Source organism: Gadus macrocephalus, chromosome 1 (assembly GCF_031168955.1).
Source record: "Gadus macrocephalus chromosome 1, ASM3116895v1".
Classification (NCBI taxonomy): domain Eukaryota; kingdom Metazoa; phylum Chordata; class Actinopteri; order Gadiformes; family Gadidae; genus Gadus; species Gadus macrocephalus.
The window spans coordinates 8,778,140-8,795,033 of record NC_082382.1 but is presented as its reverse complement, the minus strand read 5'-3'; the positions used below and the strand labels follow the sequence as shown (position 1 = coordinate 8,795,033).

Here is a 16,894-nt window from a genome sequence, read left to right as displayed (position 1 = left end):
CTCCTGGTGGATGGTTAACCCGCTGAGCCGAGGCGGTTGGAGGGACATTGTTGTCTGTCAATGTTTCACTCCTGTGTGTTACTAAGTCTCTTTCAACACCAACGGGAGAATCCCCCCTCCCCCCCCCCCCCCCCCCCCCCCCCCCTCAACACTGACCCGGGGGTTAACAGTAGAATTAGCTCACCCAACAGTGACGTGAGAAATGGGGAGAAAGATAGCAGAGCAGCATTATCTTAATTACAACCGTTCTCACAGCCTTGTTCCATGCATTGACTAAATATGCTCTCGAAAATTAATGATAATAATTATTAATTTCAACCCCGATACGCATGCTGTTAAAACAGGGAGGCGTTTACAGTCGGTGGTGTCTCAGCAATGTCATCACTGGGGATGGAATCTGGTTGGATATGGATAGTATGAACATTATCTTATCACCTCACAAAAGGTATTTTAATATATGACAATTTGACATGAACCCTTTTTAACAGTTATGCATTTATAACATTGTGCATTGGTAATGTAACTAACATTACAAATACAACAAATTCTAAGCAATCCAGTTATCCAGTTATCCAGACAGTAAGCAAATACTTAACTAACCTGTAGTTTACTCATCCAATACAAAATCTTATTTGAAACAGATTTTTTTTAGTAGCAATCTGATATGCTCTTAGTAGACGACCACTTGAAGTCCAAGTGTGTGTGTGTGTGTGTGTGTGTGTGTGTGTGTGTGTGTGTGTGTGTGTGTGTGTGTGTGTGTGTGTGTGTGTGTGTGTGTGTGTGTGTGTGCCCGCCCTGCTGCCAGGGAAGGGTTCCAGGTACCCGTATTGTTGACCATCTGTGCTTTCACCAACCACATTTCGCCCCCCCTTTTTAACCTTCGAAATTTCTTACCGATTGTCACATTAAACCTTGAATCGTCTATTTTATTTGATAATAATTTAATCGTAAACGCATCAGACGGTAGTCCGGGGACATTTAGACGGGCCTGTGTGTGTGTTGTGTACGGCGGTCCGCAGAAGAGGTCTCTGCCAGGTCAGACCTTGGCTGTGCTCGGGAGCGTGAAAGCTTTGGGTTCCCAACGGGCCCACGGGTGTGGCTGCTCATGCTGCTCTCCATGGAAACCCGGTCGTTACGTGTGTGTGTGTGCGAATGTACTCCTGCGCACGTGGTTGGCGGGGTGACTTGCCGTGCATGTCAGAAACTGGACGTTAATCTATTTAAGACAGGGCCCATTCCTCATTCCTTTTCTTTTTATTGGCCGAAGATGACCATAGGATGGGTTCATAATTATACTGGGAGGCAGCTTTGCAGGGCTTTTGGTGGGGTGGTTATAAAACCTTTATTTTTTATGTAGTGGTGGTGGTTAAGTAAAGAAACTTAACCGGACTGTAAGGTCACCAGGCATTAATGGATTGTGGCCCTTGGCTAGCTCTCCTTCCAAGCACGGCTTTCCTCTTATCTCAATCTGGATCCTATCCACCGGACTTGATTGATGTCGCACCGAGATTGCATTTGCGTAACCCCAGCCCTGATTGTTGGACTGAATCCGTTGGTGGGTCTTCTTGGCAGAACGTGGCAGATCGAGCTTTAGATAACGTCCCCCGTCCTGGAGCGCTGAAGGCGGCGTGGCTGCTGCTCCTGGATGACCCTGACCATCAGGAGGTCACGCTCCGTTTACATTGAGGGGACTTTGCTGACACTTTATCCAAAGCGACTTACAACCATTGAGTCACCGATTCACACACCGACAGCGGAGTCAACCTCGCAGGGCGACAGCCAGCTGGTCAGGCGCAGTCAGGGTGAGGTGTCTCGCTCAGGGACACCTCCGCACACTAAGCTTGGAGGAGCCGGAGATCGAACTAGCAACCTTCCGGTCAACAGTCAACCCGCTCTACTCCCTGAGCTAATGCCGCTCCCTGAGTTCCACTTCCCTCCGCCGGCCCGCTGCGCTGGACGCGCCCGCAGCAAGGCACGCTGAGCCTCTCTTAACTCGTCATTTTGTCCGACGCGGCCTCACTATGTTGTATCCCTCGGTGTATAATCAAGGGGATTTATGATCTTCTTTAGCCCCCCTGGTTTCTCTGAGCCAGACGGGCACTGCCCTGTTTTCCATTCTCCTGAATGTCATCAGCCGACGCACGCATCATCGGACACCATCTGATTTAGCCATTCCGGATCCTGCCATGCGACGGGGTGGATTTTAATAGGAATGGAAACTTCCTGTCCACTCGTGGCAGCAGAAACACTTTCCATCCACATTGGGTCGTAGTCATGTGAAAATAGAACTCTCCCCCCCCGCCCGAACCACGTATGTGGCGACACGTGGTCGATTGAGCCTCACGCTTGGAAGGATTCCTTTGCTCTGTTTTTATAGTTTTATCATTTTTATCAAACTGTCCATCCGTTGACACATGACTTGTGCCCCTCAGGAACCCCTCAATCGGTCGTCTCTGCAAGAGGCACGGTACTCCTGGTTTGTTTCCTGCGAGCTCCTCATTAGTGAGAATGCATTGTTCACCCTCACCGGCACGAGGTCCCCACACGGTGCTCCGATTCCCCCTCAGCCTAGAGGGGAATTCAGCCTGAATAGCTTCATATTCATTTAGTTGCTAATTATGCATCTACTTAGTTCAAATCGGATAACTCCATTGATTGCCGGGTTGATTGTCATTGTATCGTCTCTCTGATCGAGTGATTGGCAGCGATAGCCTCCTCAGTGGTCTCCTGGGACTATGGATCAGGTGATTAGTTCATTGGTTAACCAGCCCTTATGTCAAGGAGGAAGGAAACGGTAAACATGCCCTCTTCTTTCGCCAGCCGTCACCTTGTTGTAAATCCTCTCAACCAAGGTCGTGTTGTCAACCGAAGGCTATCAGCGTAAAGCTCATTCAGGAAGTCCCGACGGCTGACATCGCCCCCCCTTTTCCTCCACACTGTAGCAAAAAGCATGGTTTATTGTTTTGGCCTCCACACTGTTTGCTGATGTTAGCTCAGGGAATAGGTTATCGACCAATCAAAGTCTGTTTTCTCGAGCTGGCAGGACTCCAGCTCCGGCCAGCTCTGCCACGATGCAGCCCACGGGCTCAGCTCCGCTGTCTCCAGGCTTTCTCTGACCTGTTTGTGATGTGACCATCACATCATCACACACCCCCCGCCTCCAGAGGCAGCAAACACACTGCGGGTGAACACAGAGAAACATGAAACCCTGAGAAGAACCGGAAGATGCGTTTGTGGCTGGTTCAGAACCGAAAAAGAGGAAGAGGGAGAGGAACTGAGATAAGCGCAGAAACGATAAGAAGGAGGTACTCTTTATGTCATGTGAGAAAATGCAACAACTGTGGGCAAGAAAACGGAAATAAGTGTGTGCAAGTAGAATAGATGGAGACCTCCCTACCAGAGCGCTCTGTGCGCAGCAGAGAGGAGCATTCATGGAGATATCAGGGCAATTAGAGCGTGGTCTGAATAGCAGGGAGACAGAGGGCCATTAACCACACTGGCTACTTAGCTCACTGGGCGCTACTGAACCACTCTCTGACTAGCTTATTAGGCAGTAGCACTGTGTGTGTGTGTGTGTGTGTGTGTGTGTGTGTGTGTGTGTGTGTGTGTGTGTGTGTGTGTGTGTGTGTGTGTGTGTGTGTTGTGGATGTTCCCCTTTCCTGCACATCAGACAAAGAGATGACATCTCTGAGTGATTCCTGTGTTTCTGTTCATGTCCTGATATCTCTTGATGACTGGATACTCAGCTGCTTTGTTTCAATGCCGTTCTTCTCCCCTGGCACATGTGTGGTTTTATGAGGGATGACAGCGGGGGGGGGGGGGGGGGTATTTTTCTTAAACTAACCATAACCAACGTGGAACTTCAATCCACCGTGACTTCAGAGCCTATGTTGCATTTGGCTGGTTGGCAAGGAGGAAATGGAGTCTGGGTTGAACGATGAGTTTAATCAAACACACCTCAACTTAACCGACATTAAGTGCCGCCCAAAATCAAATCATTGTTGATTTTCATTTGACTGATTAAGTTAGTGCGACAGGAGAGCGTTTTTCAATGTCAAGTTTGTACCCTACGGCTGTTTGCTTACACTTGGTAGCCATTTGCCAAATGCTGATGGGGTTAACATTCATGGGAATATTCAGCAGCTGTTTGTTTGACCCCTTAATAGCTTTACTATACGGACATTATATGCATTTTATTTTGCTAATACATTTTAGATTTCTAATTTCAGATAACTATTTTGAAATGGAATTTGAAGTGTGTGTGTGTGTGTGTGTGTGTGTGTGTGTGTGTGTGTGTGTGTGTGTGTGTGTGTGTGTGTGTGTGTGTGTGTGTGTGTGTGTGTGTGTGTGTGTGTGTTTGGGGAGCGAAGATAGGCCAGAGCAAATTAAGGTGAATTAAGAAGTGACGTGTAAACTGTGTGATTGAGATTCATTAACGCCCTGGGAGTCGGACACTGGCTAATCTTGAGCCAACGTGAGACAAATGGACTCGCTAATATTAGCCTCCAGTTTCTGCAGCTGCTGAGAGAGAGAGGGAGAGAGAGAGAGAGAGAGAGAGAGAGAGAGAGAGAGAGAGAGAGAGAGAGAGAGAGAGAGAGAGAGAGAGAGAGAGAGAGAGAGAGAGAGAGAGAGAGAGAGAGAGAGAGAGAGGGAGAGGGAGAGAGAGATGTCTGCAGCTGGTGTCGAAGGAAGGAAGGAAGGAAGGAAGGATGGAGGGGAGACGAGGAGAAAGGATGGGAGAAGGGGTGGGTTGTTGGGCTGCAGGAACAGCACAGGAAAGAACCAGAGATGGATCTTCTGGAGGGCTGATGAATCACGTCAGCAGAACGCTTCTTTATGTGTCATCCTCTCTTGAGCTCTCCTCCATCCTTTCCCTCCCTCTCTCTTTTCCCCCCTTTCTCTCTTTCTTCGCTCCTTCTCTCTCTTTCCTCCCTCTCTCTATTCCCTCCCTCACTCTTTTCCCTCCCTCTCTCCCTTCTCTCTATTCCCTCCCTCACTCTTTTCCCTCCCTCTCTCCCTTCTCTCCCTTCTCTCCCTCTCTCTTCCCTTACAATCGCTTGTTTTCCTTTGTTCCCGGTGCTTCCTCCCAAACCTCTTCCTACTTGACATACGGAGTCTCGGCCCTCTTTCTCACTAACGGGCTCTATTAGTCCTCTGCAGTGTCAATGGGAAAACCATCGAACAAAGAGCTGTGGAGAGGTGTGGAACGCTGTGTGCGTAGCCATGCTGCACAGCGGTTGTGCTATCCAGCTCAGATCAGACTCATCAAATCAGATGTTATTGTGGTTTTGGCTGCTCCATAGGGCTAATTGGGGCCACTCAATTGTCTTGGTAATAGTGGTTATGAAGTGACGGTGGTGATGCTGCTTTTAAAGCGCTGATTTTATCGTCCGTTCCAGTGGATGCTGGGATAAACAGCAGGTCACATCAGCTGATCTAGACAGGGCTATCGAGCTGTTGAACGTGAACTCTGACCCCTAGAACTCCTTTTGTGTCCGTCTGTTGTCTGTGTGTGGTAACAGTCACCAGGGCGATACAGTGGTTTCATTAATGTTGTTTTCATTCCAGTCGTGTGAATAATTCAGCAGAGAGAGAGAGAATTATCGCTCACAAAGGCGCGGCTGGGCGGGCAGACGGCGCCGGGCCTGCCGAATAGCAGCAGGGTGTGAGACAAAGAGGATTCTGGAGAAAGAGGGACGTTATTAGTGACGCCCAAATCCAACCGCAACATTAAGTCAATCCTTCTAATACCGATAATTAGGAATGAAGCACGAAGGATCAGAATGAATGATCTCTAATCGTTGTTTGGGCCGCATCTTTTATGGCGAATATAATGAAGGTAGAAACCCCAAAGCCCGACGCGGCCGGACTGGGATCCGGGGCGCCGGAACCTGACAGACCAGGTCCGGCGGGGCGTCTGGGCACGTCCGCCCCGCCGCCGGGACTTAACCTTAATCTTATTTTGACGTACAGGCGCGGCAGCTTGACAGTCAGCCACTACAAACAATCTCATCATATCTAGTGTTTCAAAAACCCACGGGCTATGGGGGAGGTGGGGGGGGGGGCATCGTGCTCCCCTCTCCCTCCCCCATCCAGTGTCCACCCCTGGGCACAATGTGACCCATAGATGCGCCCATCCGGAAGGCATGGGCGCCCCCCCCCCCCCCCCACCCCCCCGAACACGCCCTGAATCTCCCCACCCCATCCCCCTCTAGTCCTAGACAGCATCAGCCCTCGCTTCCTTTATGGACCGACATACCTACAATGACCCTAATGAGGATCAGAGCCTAACCTTTACTTCCTTACCATGACCTACATACTGTACACACACACACACGGATGTGCCCCCCCCCCACACACATACATTTACACAGCACATACGCGTACACACACAAACACACAGACCGTGTTGCACATCGCTGATGACACTCTCCCCCTCTTTGTTCTACTTTATTTTCTGATATCAGATGACAGATGTGCTCCACTTACTTTGTATCAATTGAACTTAATATGTCGAGGCGTGTCATGTCGGCTGGAATTCAGGCAGCAACTGGTTCCAACGAGTTGTTCACCATCACACACATTTGGGTTTCTAAGTTTGGCAGCTTATTAAGAACTAACCGATGAATCATAACTGGATATGTTTTTCCGCTTTATAAGAACACTTTTACATTGGTTGTCATGTACATCCCTTTGCCCATCAGTTCATAAATCAGTTAACACAGGAAGAGATGTTTCGCGTTGTCGTGTTTTGTTGATATATTGCAGTGTTTATTGCAGTCTGGATAAAGTGTCTGTTCACCTGTCCCTACTTGTTACTGATGTTTGATTGTTGCTGATGATCAGGAGGATTGATGTGTGTATTCATGTTTGTCTTTACAGTTGGGACGAGAGCAGCTCCATCAGCAGTGGTTTGAGTGACGGCTCGGACAACCTCAGCTCGGAGGAGTTCAACACCAGCCCCGTCCTCAACTCCCTCCCAACGACTCCTATTGGCTCCCGCAGGAACTCAGGGGTTGTGGTAAGTAACTTCAACCTATCCTATAAGGCATACACAGAGATGCACCCAAATACTGCCTGCTGCATGAAGTCGAATAGGAAGCGTGTACTCGGTAACGAACCGATTCAGAGAACTGAAATGAGGAACTGGGAACTAATATGAACATGGACAAAAAAAAAAAACCTATTTCTATTCAAGCTTCTCTGAAAAATATATTATTGCATTCCACTTCCAGGTTGAAATCTATTTCAGAACATTTATTTGGGTGCATAAAATAGTCTTAAATTATGGACAAAACCTCACCAACGAAATCAGAATCAGCCCTTCCCTCACGCCAGAGCTACATCAGAGGTCCTTGTGTAGCTTGTAGCTTTGTGCACTGCAGCACACCTAGTGTAGCCTCGACTTACCCACCAGACAGTATGAGACAGCGTGGGATGGAGTCTGTGTGTGGTGGGTGGGTTGGAGGGGGGGCGGGTGCTTTCCTAGAGTGTGTGATGTAGGTCACACCTCCGCGCTACGGCTTATCTGACTGGTGTGGTGGGAGTGAAGGCAGACGGTATAATAGGAAGAGGAAGAGAAGAGATGGAGCAAATCGACGTAACCATGGCAACCCTAGCACAGAGAAGCCGAGAGTGCGCCACAAACCTTTGTCTGTATCAGTTGTCGCACAGACAGATCCAGGACTCAAAAAGCTGCACATAGACACACTCGTGCATACATATGTACGCATGTGTGAGTATACACATAAAACACACACACACACACACACACACACACACAGAAGCACACACACAAACACACGCATACACACACACAGACAACTCTCGTCTCAGACACAGAATAAGATCACCTACATAGAGATACTGACACACACATGAAAACACACACACACACACACACACACAGATACTCACACACACACACACACACACACACAAAGCCATCTGCAGTCCTGTATCCCGGCCAACCAGCCGGAAGACCCTCAGTACCATCCTCCACGCCTTGGTGCAGTACCCATAGCAACCATTGCCCTGCAATGGCATCATTGCCATGGTAACCAACCCTCTTCCCTTCCTGTCCATGCTAGCACATGTATGTGTGTGTGTGTATTTGGACCTTAAGTGTTTATCTCTGTGTCTGTGGCGTTATTAATGTTTGCGTCAGATCTAGCAGAGCATGCATGTGTGACGCATTCTACCTTTTACAGCGCGTGTCTGAGAAAACAACAGTGTTTTATCAGCATCGGGTGGACGGACAGCACCCACGCACACTCTTAAACACACACACACTCTCCTACGCATTCCTGGTGGGATGGGAACCTGTCCAAGGGGGTCTGTTGGTTTTAATAAAAGAGGAATCCATGGTGACATGAGGGTGCAGCGACCTGTCCCGCGCCGACGCAGCCCAACGTTCACACGCTCTTTGACTCGCTGCCGGACCTAGGAGGAGGAGAACACCTGCCTCAACTCACACGCACAGCCCACCGATGACGGTGGATGAACTGCACTTGTACAGCGTTTTGCTAACCAGTGGCCACTAAAAAAGCGCTTTACAATATTGCCAACATTCACCCATTCATGCACACAGTGTGTCAACACGGTGTCAACCATGCAAGGTGACAGCCAGCTCATCAGGAGCAGCTAGGGTTAGACGTCTCGCTCAGGGACACCCCAGCGCTCAGCTAGGAGGAGCCGGGCATTGAACGAGCAACCTTCAGCCGACCTGCTCTACCTCCTGAGCCACATGCCGCCCAATGCTTTTACTTCACTTTGCTTTCGTCCACGAACCGGTAATGGGGACGCACCGGTTCATCCTGAGTGGGTGTGTGTCCTGGGATGTGTCTGAGCTGCTGTCTGGGCTCAACGTCTCGTCGTGTTGAGTAGAGGAGCAGATAGGACGGGGAGCGGGGAGGCGAGGCAGACAGGACGGCCAGACAGGGACGGTTTTGAGTGCTCTCAGGCTCCAGAGGAACCAGTCAGACGAGACAGTCCCACGTGTCTGTTTTACTTATTTCATTAGAACATTTCAACCTGGTCCGGGAAAGAGCTTTTGAAAAACAAGTCTGTGGTTCACTGGATCTGTATCCAATGAAACAAGCATCCATGTATTATCGTCATCGTGTTCTCCTCCCCCCCCCTTCCAGCTCCGTACGGACGCAGAGAAGAGGACCCTGCTGGCGGAGAGCGGGCTGTCCTGGGACAGCGAGGACCCCAAGCAGGGCCAGCGCCAGAGCCTGGGCGGCGGGGGCCTCTACGACACGGGCAGCCTCAAGGCGGAGCCGGCCAACAAGTGGAAGAAGGCGCGGCCGGCCGGGGAGGGCCCCGAGGCGGGGCGGGGAGAGCTGCGCCGGCCCCAGACCCTGGGCCAGTCCAACATGCTGAAGAGGCCCGGGCGCAACCCCCCGGTGGGGGTCACCGCCCCCATCACGCACACCGCGCCCAGCGGCCTCAAGGGGGCAGGTGAGCGGCGGGACACACTGACGCATGGACGTCCGGCAAGGGATTTGTTAGGTTTTCACACTGGTTTTTCCTCTCTATTAGCTTCCTCCTTCTCCCTCTCTCAACGTCTCTCTCTCTTCCTTCCATGAGCTCTCTCTCTCTCTCTCTCTCTCCCTCTCATTCTCTTGTTCTCTTGCTCTCTCTCTACTTCTCTATCGTCCTTCCTTTTCTCCCACTTTCTCTCTCTTTCTCAACGTCTCTCTCTTTCTCTCTACGTCTCTAAATGACTCTCTTCCTTTCTTTCTCTCTCCCTCTCTCTCTCTCTCTTTTGCTCTACACCTCTCTCTCTCTCCATCCATCTCTGTACATCACTTTTATCTCTGTCCCTTTCTCTCTCTCACTCTCTCTCTCTCTCTCTCTCTCTCTCTCTCTCTCTCTCTCTCTCTCTCTCTGTCCCTCCCTCTCCCCCTTGATTTTCCTCACCCTCTTTCCTGCCTTTGTCCCCAACACACAGTCACACAGTCAGCTCTCTGGCTCTTTGTGGCTCTCTCACACACACATCCATCCCCAGCTGCAGCTCTCCCTCCTGGGGCTTTACAGAGTGCTGCCATGTATCAAACGCCCATCGCCTCCGCCCACACTCCCTTCCTGCCAACCCCAACTGACACACTCACCCCCACACACACACACACACACACACACACACACACACACACACGCACACCCACACGCACATGTTATTTTTATCATTGAGCCCCGGCCAATCAAAGGTCTGGGAGAGAGGGGGGGAGTTTCTAGTCCTTGAATAAAGGACTTGTACCCCAAACAACTGGACAAGAGACACTGTGTAGAGTCTCTGTCTGTGTTTCAATGGTGTAGAGAGAGAGTGTTTCTAGGAAAGAACATAAAGCACACATTTCTTTATTTGTGGCAGCCAAAATGGCTGTCACCCATCCCACTAGGTGTTAAGTAAACACACACACACGCACAGGCGCACCCACCCACACACGCACACCAACACATATACTGTACACACACACACACACACACACACACACACACACACACACACATACACACACACAAACACACAGTCAATAAAAGCTAGATGATGGTGATAATATGCTTTGTGTGCATTTTGAGCTCACTCTTTGTTGGGTTGATCCAACCCAAAATCACATTCACACACTCACACACACACTGGTATTGACAGGAACTGAAACAGGCAGATAGTGGCCGTGATGTTTTCAGGTGTCGGTAGGCGCCGCCCGCGGCTGGGTAAACAGGTTCTCTCTGTCGGGCCAGCTGTTGAAATGACAGATAAGTGAACACATTCAGGTTGAGGTGAGAGCCTGTTTAGACACGCACTGTGTCTCTGTTATTAATGACAGTTGAATCGACACTCTGCCTGTCTGGTCGTTGATCCGTCTCTCTTGTATCATAGTTAGTTGTAGACCATTTATAGACCAGTGGAAAGATGATTTAATAGAGTCGGAGCCACTGTGGACTCAGCCAGATACGACACACACTCCTTAGAGTTTGTGGGTCCCATTAAACCACGTCTCAAATCTGTGGGTCTTTCCTGTCGTGTGTGTGTGTGTGTGTGTGTGTGTGTGTGTGTGTGTGTGTGTGTGTGTGTGTGTGTGTGTGTGTGTGTGTGTGTGTGTGTGTGTGTGTGTGTGTGTGTGTGCACTTGTGCGTGTGTAATAGGGGCTTTGGCAGTGTTGAGACAGAGTGTGTGAGACCCATGAGGAGTAATATTTTCCTGACAGGGCAAGGTGTTCATCATTCTGTCCCCACAGCGCAGCTCCCTTTTTTGGGCTTTTTACTGTGGTTCTGGTCGTCAGCCGACATGTCTCATATATGATATGTATACAGTAGTTACACAGACATGCGTACCATGCTATACGATACACATGGACAGTGTTAGGCTCCGGTCAATGGTGAAGAGGCTGTAAGCAGAGTTCTGGAGTCTGAGTTGCAGACTCTAAGGGAGAACTACTGTTATGAATTTACTGGAAATGACCGAATTTGAGGCTGTGTGTTTGTGTTTGTTTATACAAAGACAAAGTATTTGTGAAGGCATCGTATTTGTATTCAGATTGAAAGCAGAAGTGGGCGAAGGTTGTCTGGGAATATTTCTGATTCATCAATGTGTTTACTTGGGTAACTAAAACGGAATGATACTCTCAGAAGTCCACCTCTCCCCAGAGTACAGAACGGATGTATGAATATGCCTCCTGACCTTGCAGAATCTTTCTCTTAATAAAACGATACGTTATTTGGCTTTAGGTTCATTCCTTACGCATGTGTATATGTATGGGTGGGTGTATGTGTGAGTGCATGCCCATATGTTAATGGATTGGGAAATGTGTGGAAAACTATGTAAGAGGATTCCCATCCCATGCTCTTTCCATGTCCTCCATCCAGCACAGAAATCTGCCTTAGATGTGAAAACCCTTCCCAGACGATCCACCCTTCCACCAACGGCGTCCCTCAGGGGAATCTGCTCTCCTTATGTCTGTCTGCTGATCTTTACCTCTGATTGTAGAACAGGGTACAAAGGGCCCACATAGTTGCAATGTTTCTAGTTTCTCGTAGAGTTACATTCACACCACCTGTTTCCAGGTCAGTGGTGGATAAGCTTTAAGATGTTGTCACATATCTTCTTGACTCACCAGAACTGAGTCTAAAGTACTGCCGATGTGCTTCAGAGTCAGGAGTCAACCGCCCTCCGAGTGCAGTACCACACAGTGCAGTACCACACATAGTACAGGTCTGTCCTCGTGGATACAACAGTTTATCTATGCGTCTCAAAGCCCCGTCAGATGTGGTTTAGACGTGAGTGAAGGGATCACAGTCACTTTCTGTCTCTGTTTTTCTTCCTGTGGTCTCATTACTATCAGCGTGCTCATGGTAATATAAGTGTGATGTTACTCTTTAAAAACCCTCTCAACAAGCCCTCCCCTCTGCCAGCACATCGGTTGGGTGTGTGTGTGTGTGTGTCTTTGTGTGATATCTCCCAGTGCCAAAGCGTGGCCAATGTGTGTACCACCAGTAATAAGATTGGGTTTTATGATTCGACATGTAAAAACAATTTTCATAGGCTTTCCAAGTGTATGGTGTCGCTGGCAAACTTTTGAAGAACCAGATAATGCTGGCTGTGTGTGCGTGTGTGTGTGTGTGTGTGTGTGTGTGTGTGTGTGTGTGTGTGTGTGTGTGTGTGTGTCTGTGTCTGTGTGTGTGTGTGTGTGTGTGTGTGTGTGTGTGTGTGTGTGTGTGTGTGTGTGTGTGTGTGTGTGTGTGTGTGTGTGTGTGTGTGTTTGGTACATCTAACTGGGTGTGTTAGCATGCATGCACATGCGCGCGCATGTATGTGTGTGTGTGTGTGTGTGTGTGTGTGTGTGTGTGTGTGTGTGTTGGTTAGGCATGTGCACGTGTGTATATTTGCCATTCGTGGCTTTATAAATACCCTTTAAGTGGCTCCAGATGTATTAGGCTGGTGGGTCTCTTTTACTGCAGCAGTTGTACCACTGTGTTAATGCCTTGTATATAAACCTTGTATAACGAACCCCTTCACATACCCTTTAAGGCGGCCCGCCCGCGTGCGAGCGCTCATAGTAACTGCCCTGTAATGACTCATTCCCAAACCAGCGTAATGCCTTTCAGGTGGGCTTCCCATCGTCGCCTGTCGACGCTCAGCGCACAAGGTGGCTCCGGTCGGAGTCTGAACAGCCCTGCGATTCAGAGGGCAGAATCTGGGACTCGTTGTGCGTGGCATGCAATTGTGAGCCCGCAGACACACTACGGGACTTTGAACGTGTCTTTTCCAGACCGCCTCTGCCCAAGTTAATCTCAGCCACGACACACAGACACACAGAATTACTCGGAATAAAAAAACGAGAGCTATTTCAGCTCATGGGGATGGAAAAGGAGAGTAAGCGAAAGATAACAGTGAGGGTACGACTCTGTGCTGCTGTCTGTGGGATGTCTGCTCACTGACTCTCTGCAGCTGTCTGTGTGATGTCCAGGAAAGATGTATTATCAGACCTTCCTAATATTGTCGCGTTGGTTTCATGTCAGTCAACAAAGAGAGCCACCTTCGTTTGTTTGTGTGTGTGTTTGTGTGTGTGTTTGTGTGTGTGTGTGTGTGTGTGTGTGTGTGTGTGTGTGAGAGAGAGATGATGAAATAACATGTGTTCCTTCTTCCCTTTCTTTGTTTCTCTCCTTCTTTCCCCCTCTCTCCCTCTCCCTCTCCCTCTCCCTCTCTCTCTTTCTCTTTCTCTTTCTCTCTCCCTCGCCTTCCCACCTCTCTCTCTCTCTCTCCCCCTCTCCCTCTCTCCCTCCTCTCTCTCTCCCTCTCCCTCTCTCCCTCGCCCTCCCTCCTCTCTCTCTCTCTCTCCCCCTCTCCCTCTCTCTCTCTCCCTCTCTCCCTCTCTCCCTCTCTCCCTCCTCTCTCTCTCCCTCTCCCTCTCTCCCTCTCCCCGGTCCCTCCAGGCACGGTGAAGTCAGAGGGGAAGCCGGTGGATAAGTCTCGGTTAGCGGTGAAGACGGCGGGACTCCAGCGCTCCTCTTCAGACGCTGGAAAAGACCACAGGACCCATCCCCCCAGCACTGGCGAGCAGAGGAAACCCCCGTCGGGCCTGGTCCGGCCCTCCACCGGGGGGAACTTCGGCTTCAAGAAGCCCGCCGCCGCCACCGCCGCCGCCGCCGCCGCCGCCCACAACGGCGCACATCATCCCAACGGGACGAGCGCAGGTGGGGGCCCCGCCGCCGGGCCCTGCGTGGCAAAGACCCCCAAGACGTCTGGTATCCCCGTCAAGCCGGTGGCCGGCAGCAGCCGGAAGACCAGCCTGGACGTCCTGAGCGGGGACCCGAGCGGCTTCCTGTCCCCCAGCGCCCGGGGCTCCCTCCAGTACCGCTCGCTGCCCCGCCCCGCCAAGACCAGCACCCTCACCCTCACGCGGCCCAGCTCCGCCCGGCCCATCAGCACCACCATGGACCCCGGCTCGGGGCCGGCCAAGCCGTCCCCCGGGGCCCCCCAGGGCTCCCGGCTCAAGGAGCCCGCCTCGGGCATGGGCCCCGGGGGCCCGGGGCCGGGGAGGCCCGGGGGCCGGGGGATCCACAGCCCGGTCAACCAGACGGACCGCGAGAAGGAGAAGGAGAGGGCCAAGGCCAAGGCGGTGGTGTCGGACTCAGAGTGCGGAGGAGGGGGGTCCCTGAAGGGCAGCCCCGCCCAGACCCCCCTGGAGAACGGGGGAGGGAAGCCGCCGGGTCTGAGGCCCCCCAGCGGCAAAGCGAGTGCCGACCTGCCCTCGCCGAGCACACACAGGTACGGTGACCGAGAGAGACCTCGCACACAGGCACAACGCTTTCACACACAAGCTAGCCCGAGCTAGCTCCAACATGATCCAGCGGTCCCCGCTCCGTACGTGTGCATGTGAATGAGCCGCTGTGTGTCGTCCCCCCCCCCCCCCCCCCCCCTCCTGTCCTCAGACCGCCCGGCGCCCGCAGCCTGGGGAAGCCGCCCTCCGCGGACAAGCTGAGCTGCAGCAGCGTGGAGGTGGGGATGGGCATCCAGGACCAGCTGCCCCCGAAGATCCCCCCCTACTCCAAGCTCCAGGACCTGGTCAGCTCGGCGGGGGCCCTCCCGGCCCCCGTGCTCAACGTCAACTCCTCCGCCTGCTTCTCCAGCTCGGGCATCGGCCTGGGTCCCCGGCAGCTCTCCTCACTCGGGGTGGGGGGCAGCAGCACCACCTCCTCCCCCACCCTGGTCTACCCACGCATCTCGGGCCTGCACCGTAGCATGGAGTCCCTGTCCCTGCAGATGAGCCTGGCCCCGGAGCCCCACAAGCGGGAGAAGGAGAGGGAGCACGTGCCGGAGGGCTACCCGCCGATGGAGCTCATGGTCAGGGATAGACAGACGGAGACGCCCCCGCCCGCTAGCTGGAGCTCCGGGAGCACGCTCTCACTGACGCTCACAGAATGGTGAGGACACAAACCGAACCCTGAATAGGTCCATACCTCTGTAACACACATACACACAAACACACACATACACACACACACACACACTAACATGTTGATGTGTGTTTTAAGGGATTGCTTTGTTGGTTTTAAGGGAAAGTAAACAATAGATTTTGTAATCACGCCTTATTCTGTAAACTGATATACAGTGCCATCTAGTGGGCAGTCATGGTTTGAGCCTGTTGACCTCTTTAGTTCAGAGGAATGGTGGCAGACTGTTCTTTATTCCCTTTGTTCTCCATTTATATGGTTTCACGTAACACCAAAGCTTTCTTAAACCAATGGGGAACGCGGGGCTGTGATGCCAGTAGCCGCTTTCGTTCTGGCAAGCGCTCGACAGAATTAGAACCAAATGATTAGGATTGTTACTTAACCAAATTCAGACACACACACACACACACACACACACACACACACACACACACACACACACACACACACACACACACACACACACACACACACACACAGACACACACACACACACACACACATACACACACACACACACACACACACACACACATAGAAACGTACACATGCGCACACACACACAACAAGGAGCAGCGAGGGCATCATTACCTCAGCTCTATTATCGGCGCTCTAAGAGTCCCAGTGACTGAAGTCATAATTGCGGGTTGGCATCAGTTGACGGTGGTAATCAGTAGGCCCTATTGTTTCCTCAACTCCTTCCCTGAGGGCTTAATAAACCCCCTAGATTAACGTTTAAGTAAACCTTTTGTTTTCCCCCCCTCTCTCTCTCCCTCTCTCTCCCCCTTCCCAGCTCTTCCCAGAGAGACAGAAACACACTTCCAAAGAAAGGCCTGAGGTACGTTACCGTAACATCCACACAGTAACGTTCCCACACTCACACCCTCCCTCAGGCCGGGTGGGCTTGCACCCCCCGTGTTCAGCGACCCCACCCTGCAAGCCTCCGATTGACAGACTGACAGACAGGCTGTGTAACTTCTGCCTTACGAAGCGTCTCATTTACACAAGATGGATGGCCTTGTCTTGTCTGGTCATGAATATCAACTACCATGCTATCATTGAGGCTGGGCCATATTCAAATGTCTTGATTAATATTTATAAGTGTAATTATTATTGCAAAAAAGATTTTAAGAAGTTCACAGTACATACTTACATGTATTTTGTTATTTTACTGTGAGACAATGTAACGTATATACGTTGACAGAGTACCTCCTTCCCTGTTCAGTTTCCACGGCGCCCCTCTGGGCGAGGAGGACGGGAAGGAGAGGGGGGAGCGGAGGCACTCCCACGTGGTCATGAGCATGACGGACTCCCTCACCCCCCCCATGCTGTCTTCACCCACCTCCCTCCCCCGCACGTCCAGGACGACCATGGGTGGGTTGACACACACAAACGCACGCACGCACACACATGCACGCACACACATGCACGCACA

At 51.3% G+C, this 16,894-nt stretch overlaps 1 protein-coding gene across 1 annotated transcript in view; it reads left to right on the top strand.

The window, feature by feature from the left end:
• The window catches only part of LOC132461752 (neuron navigator 1-like), a 102,049-nt gene that overhangs the window by 71,007 nt on the left and 14,148 nt on the right, over window positions 1-16,894 (top strand). Inside the window, 6 exon segments of the mRNA XM_060057523.1 lie at window positions 6,883-7,021; window positions 9,147-9,462; window positions 13,939-14,773; window positions 14,938-15,429; window positions 16,253-16,297; window positions 16,685-16,833. Of these exon segments, the coding sequence (XP_059913506.1) occupies window positions 6,883-7,021; window positions 9,147-9,462; window positions 13,939-14,773; window positions 14,938-15,429; window positions 16,253-16,297; window positions 16,685-16,833 (1,976 nt within the window).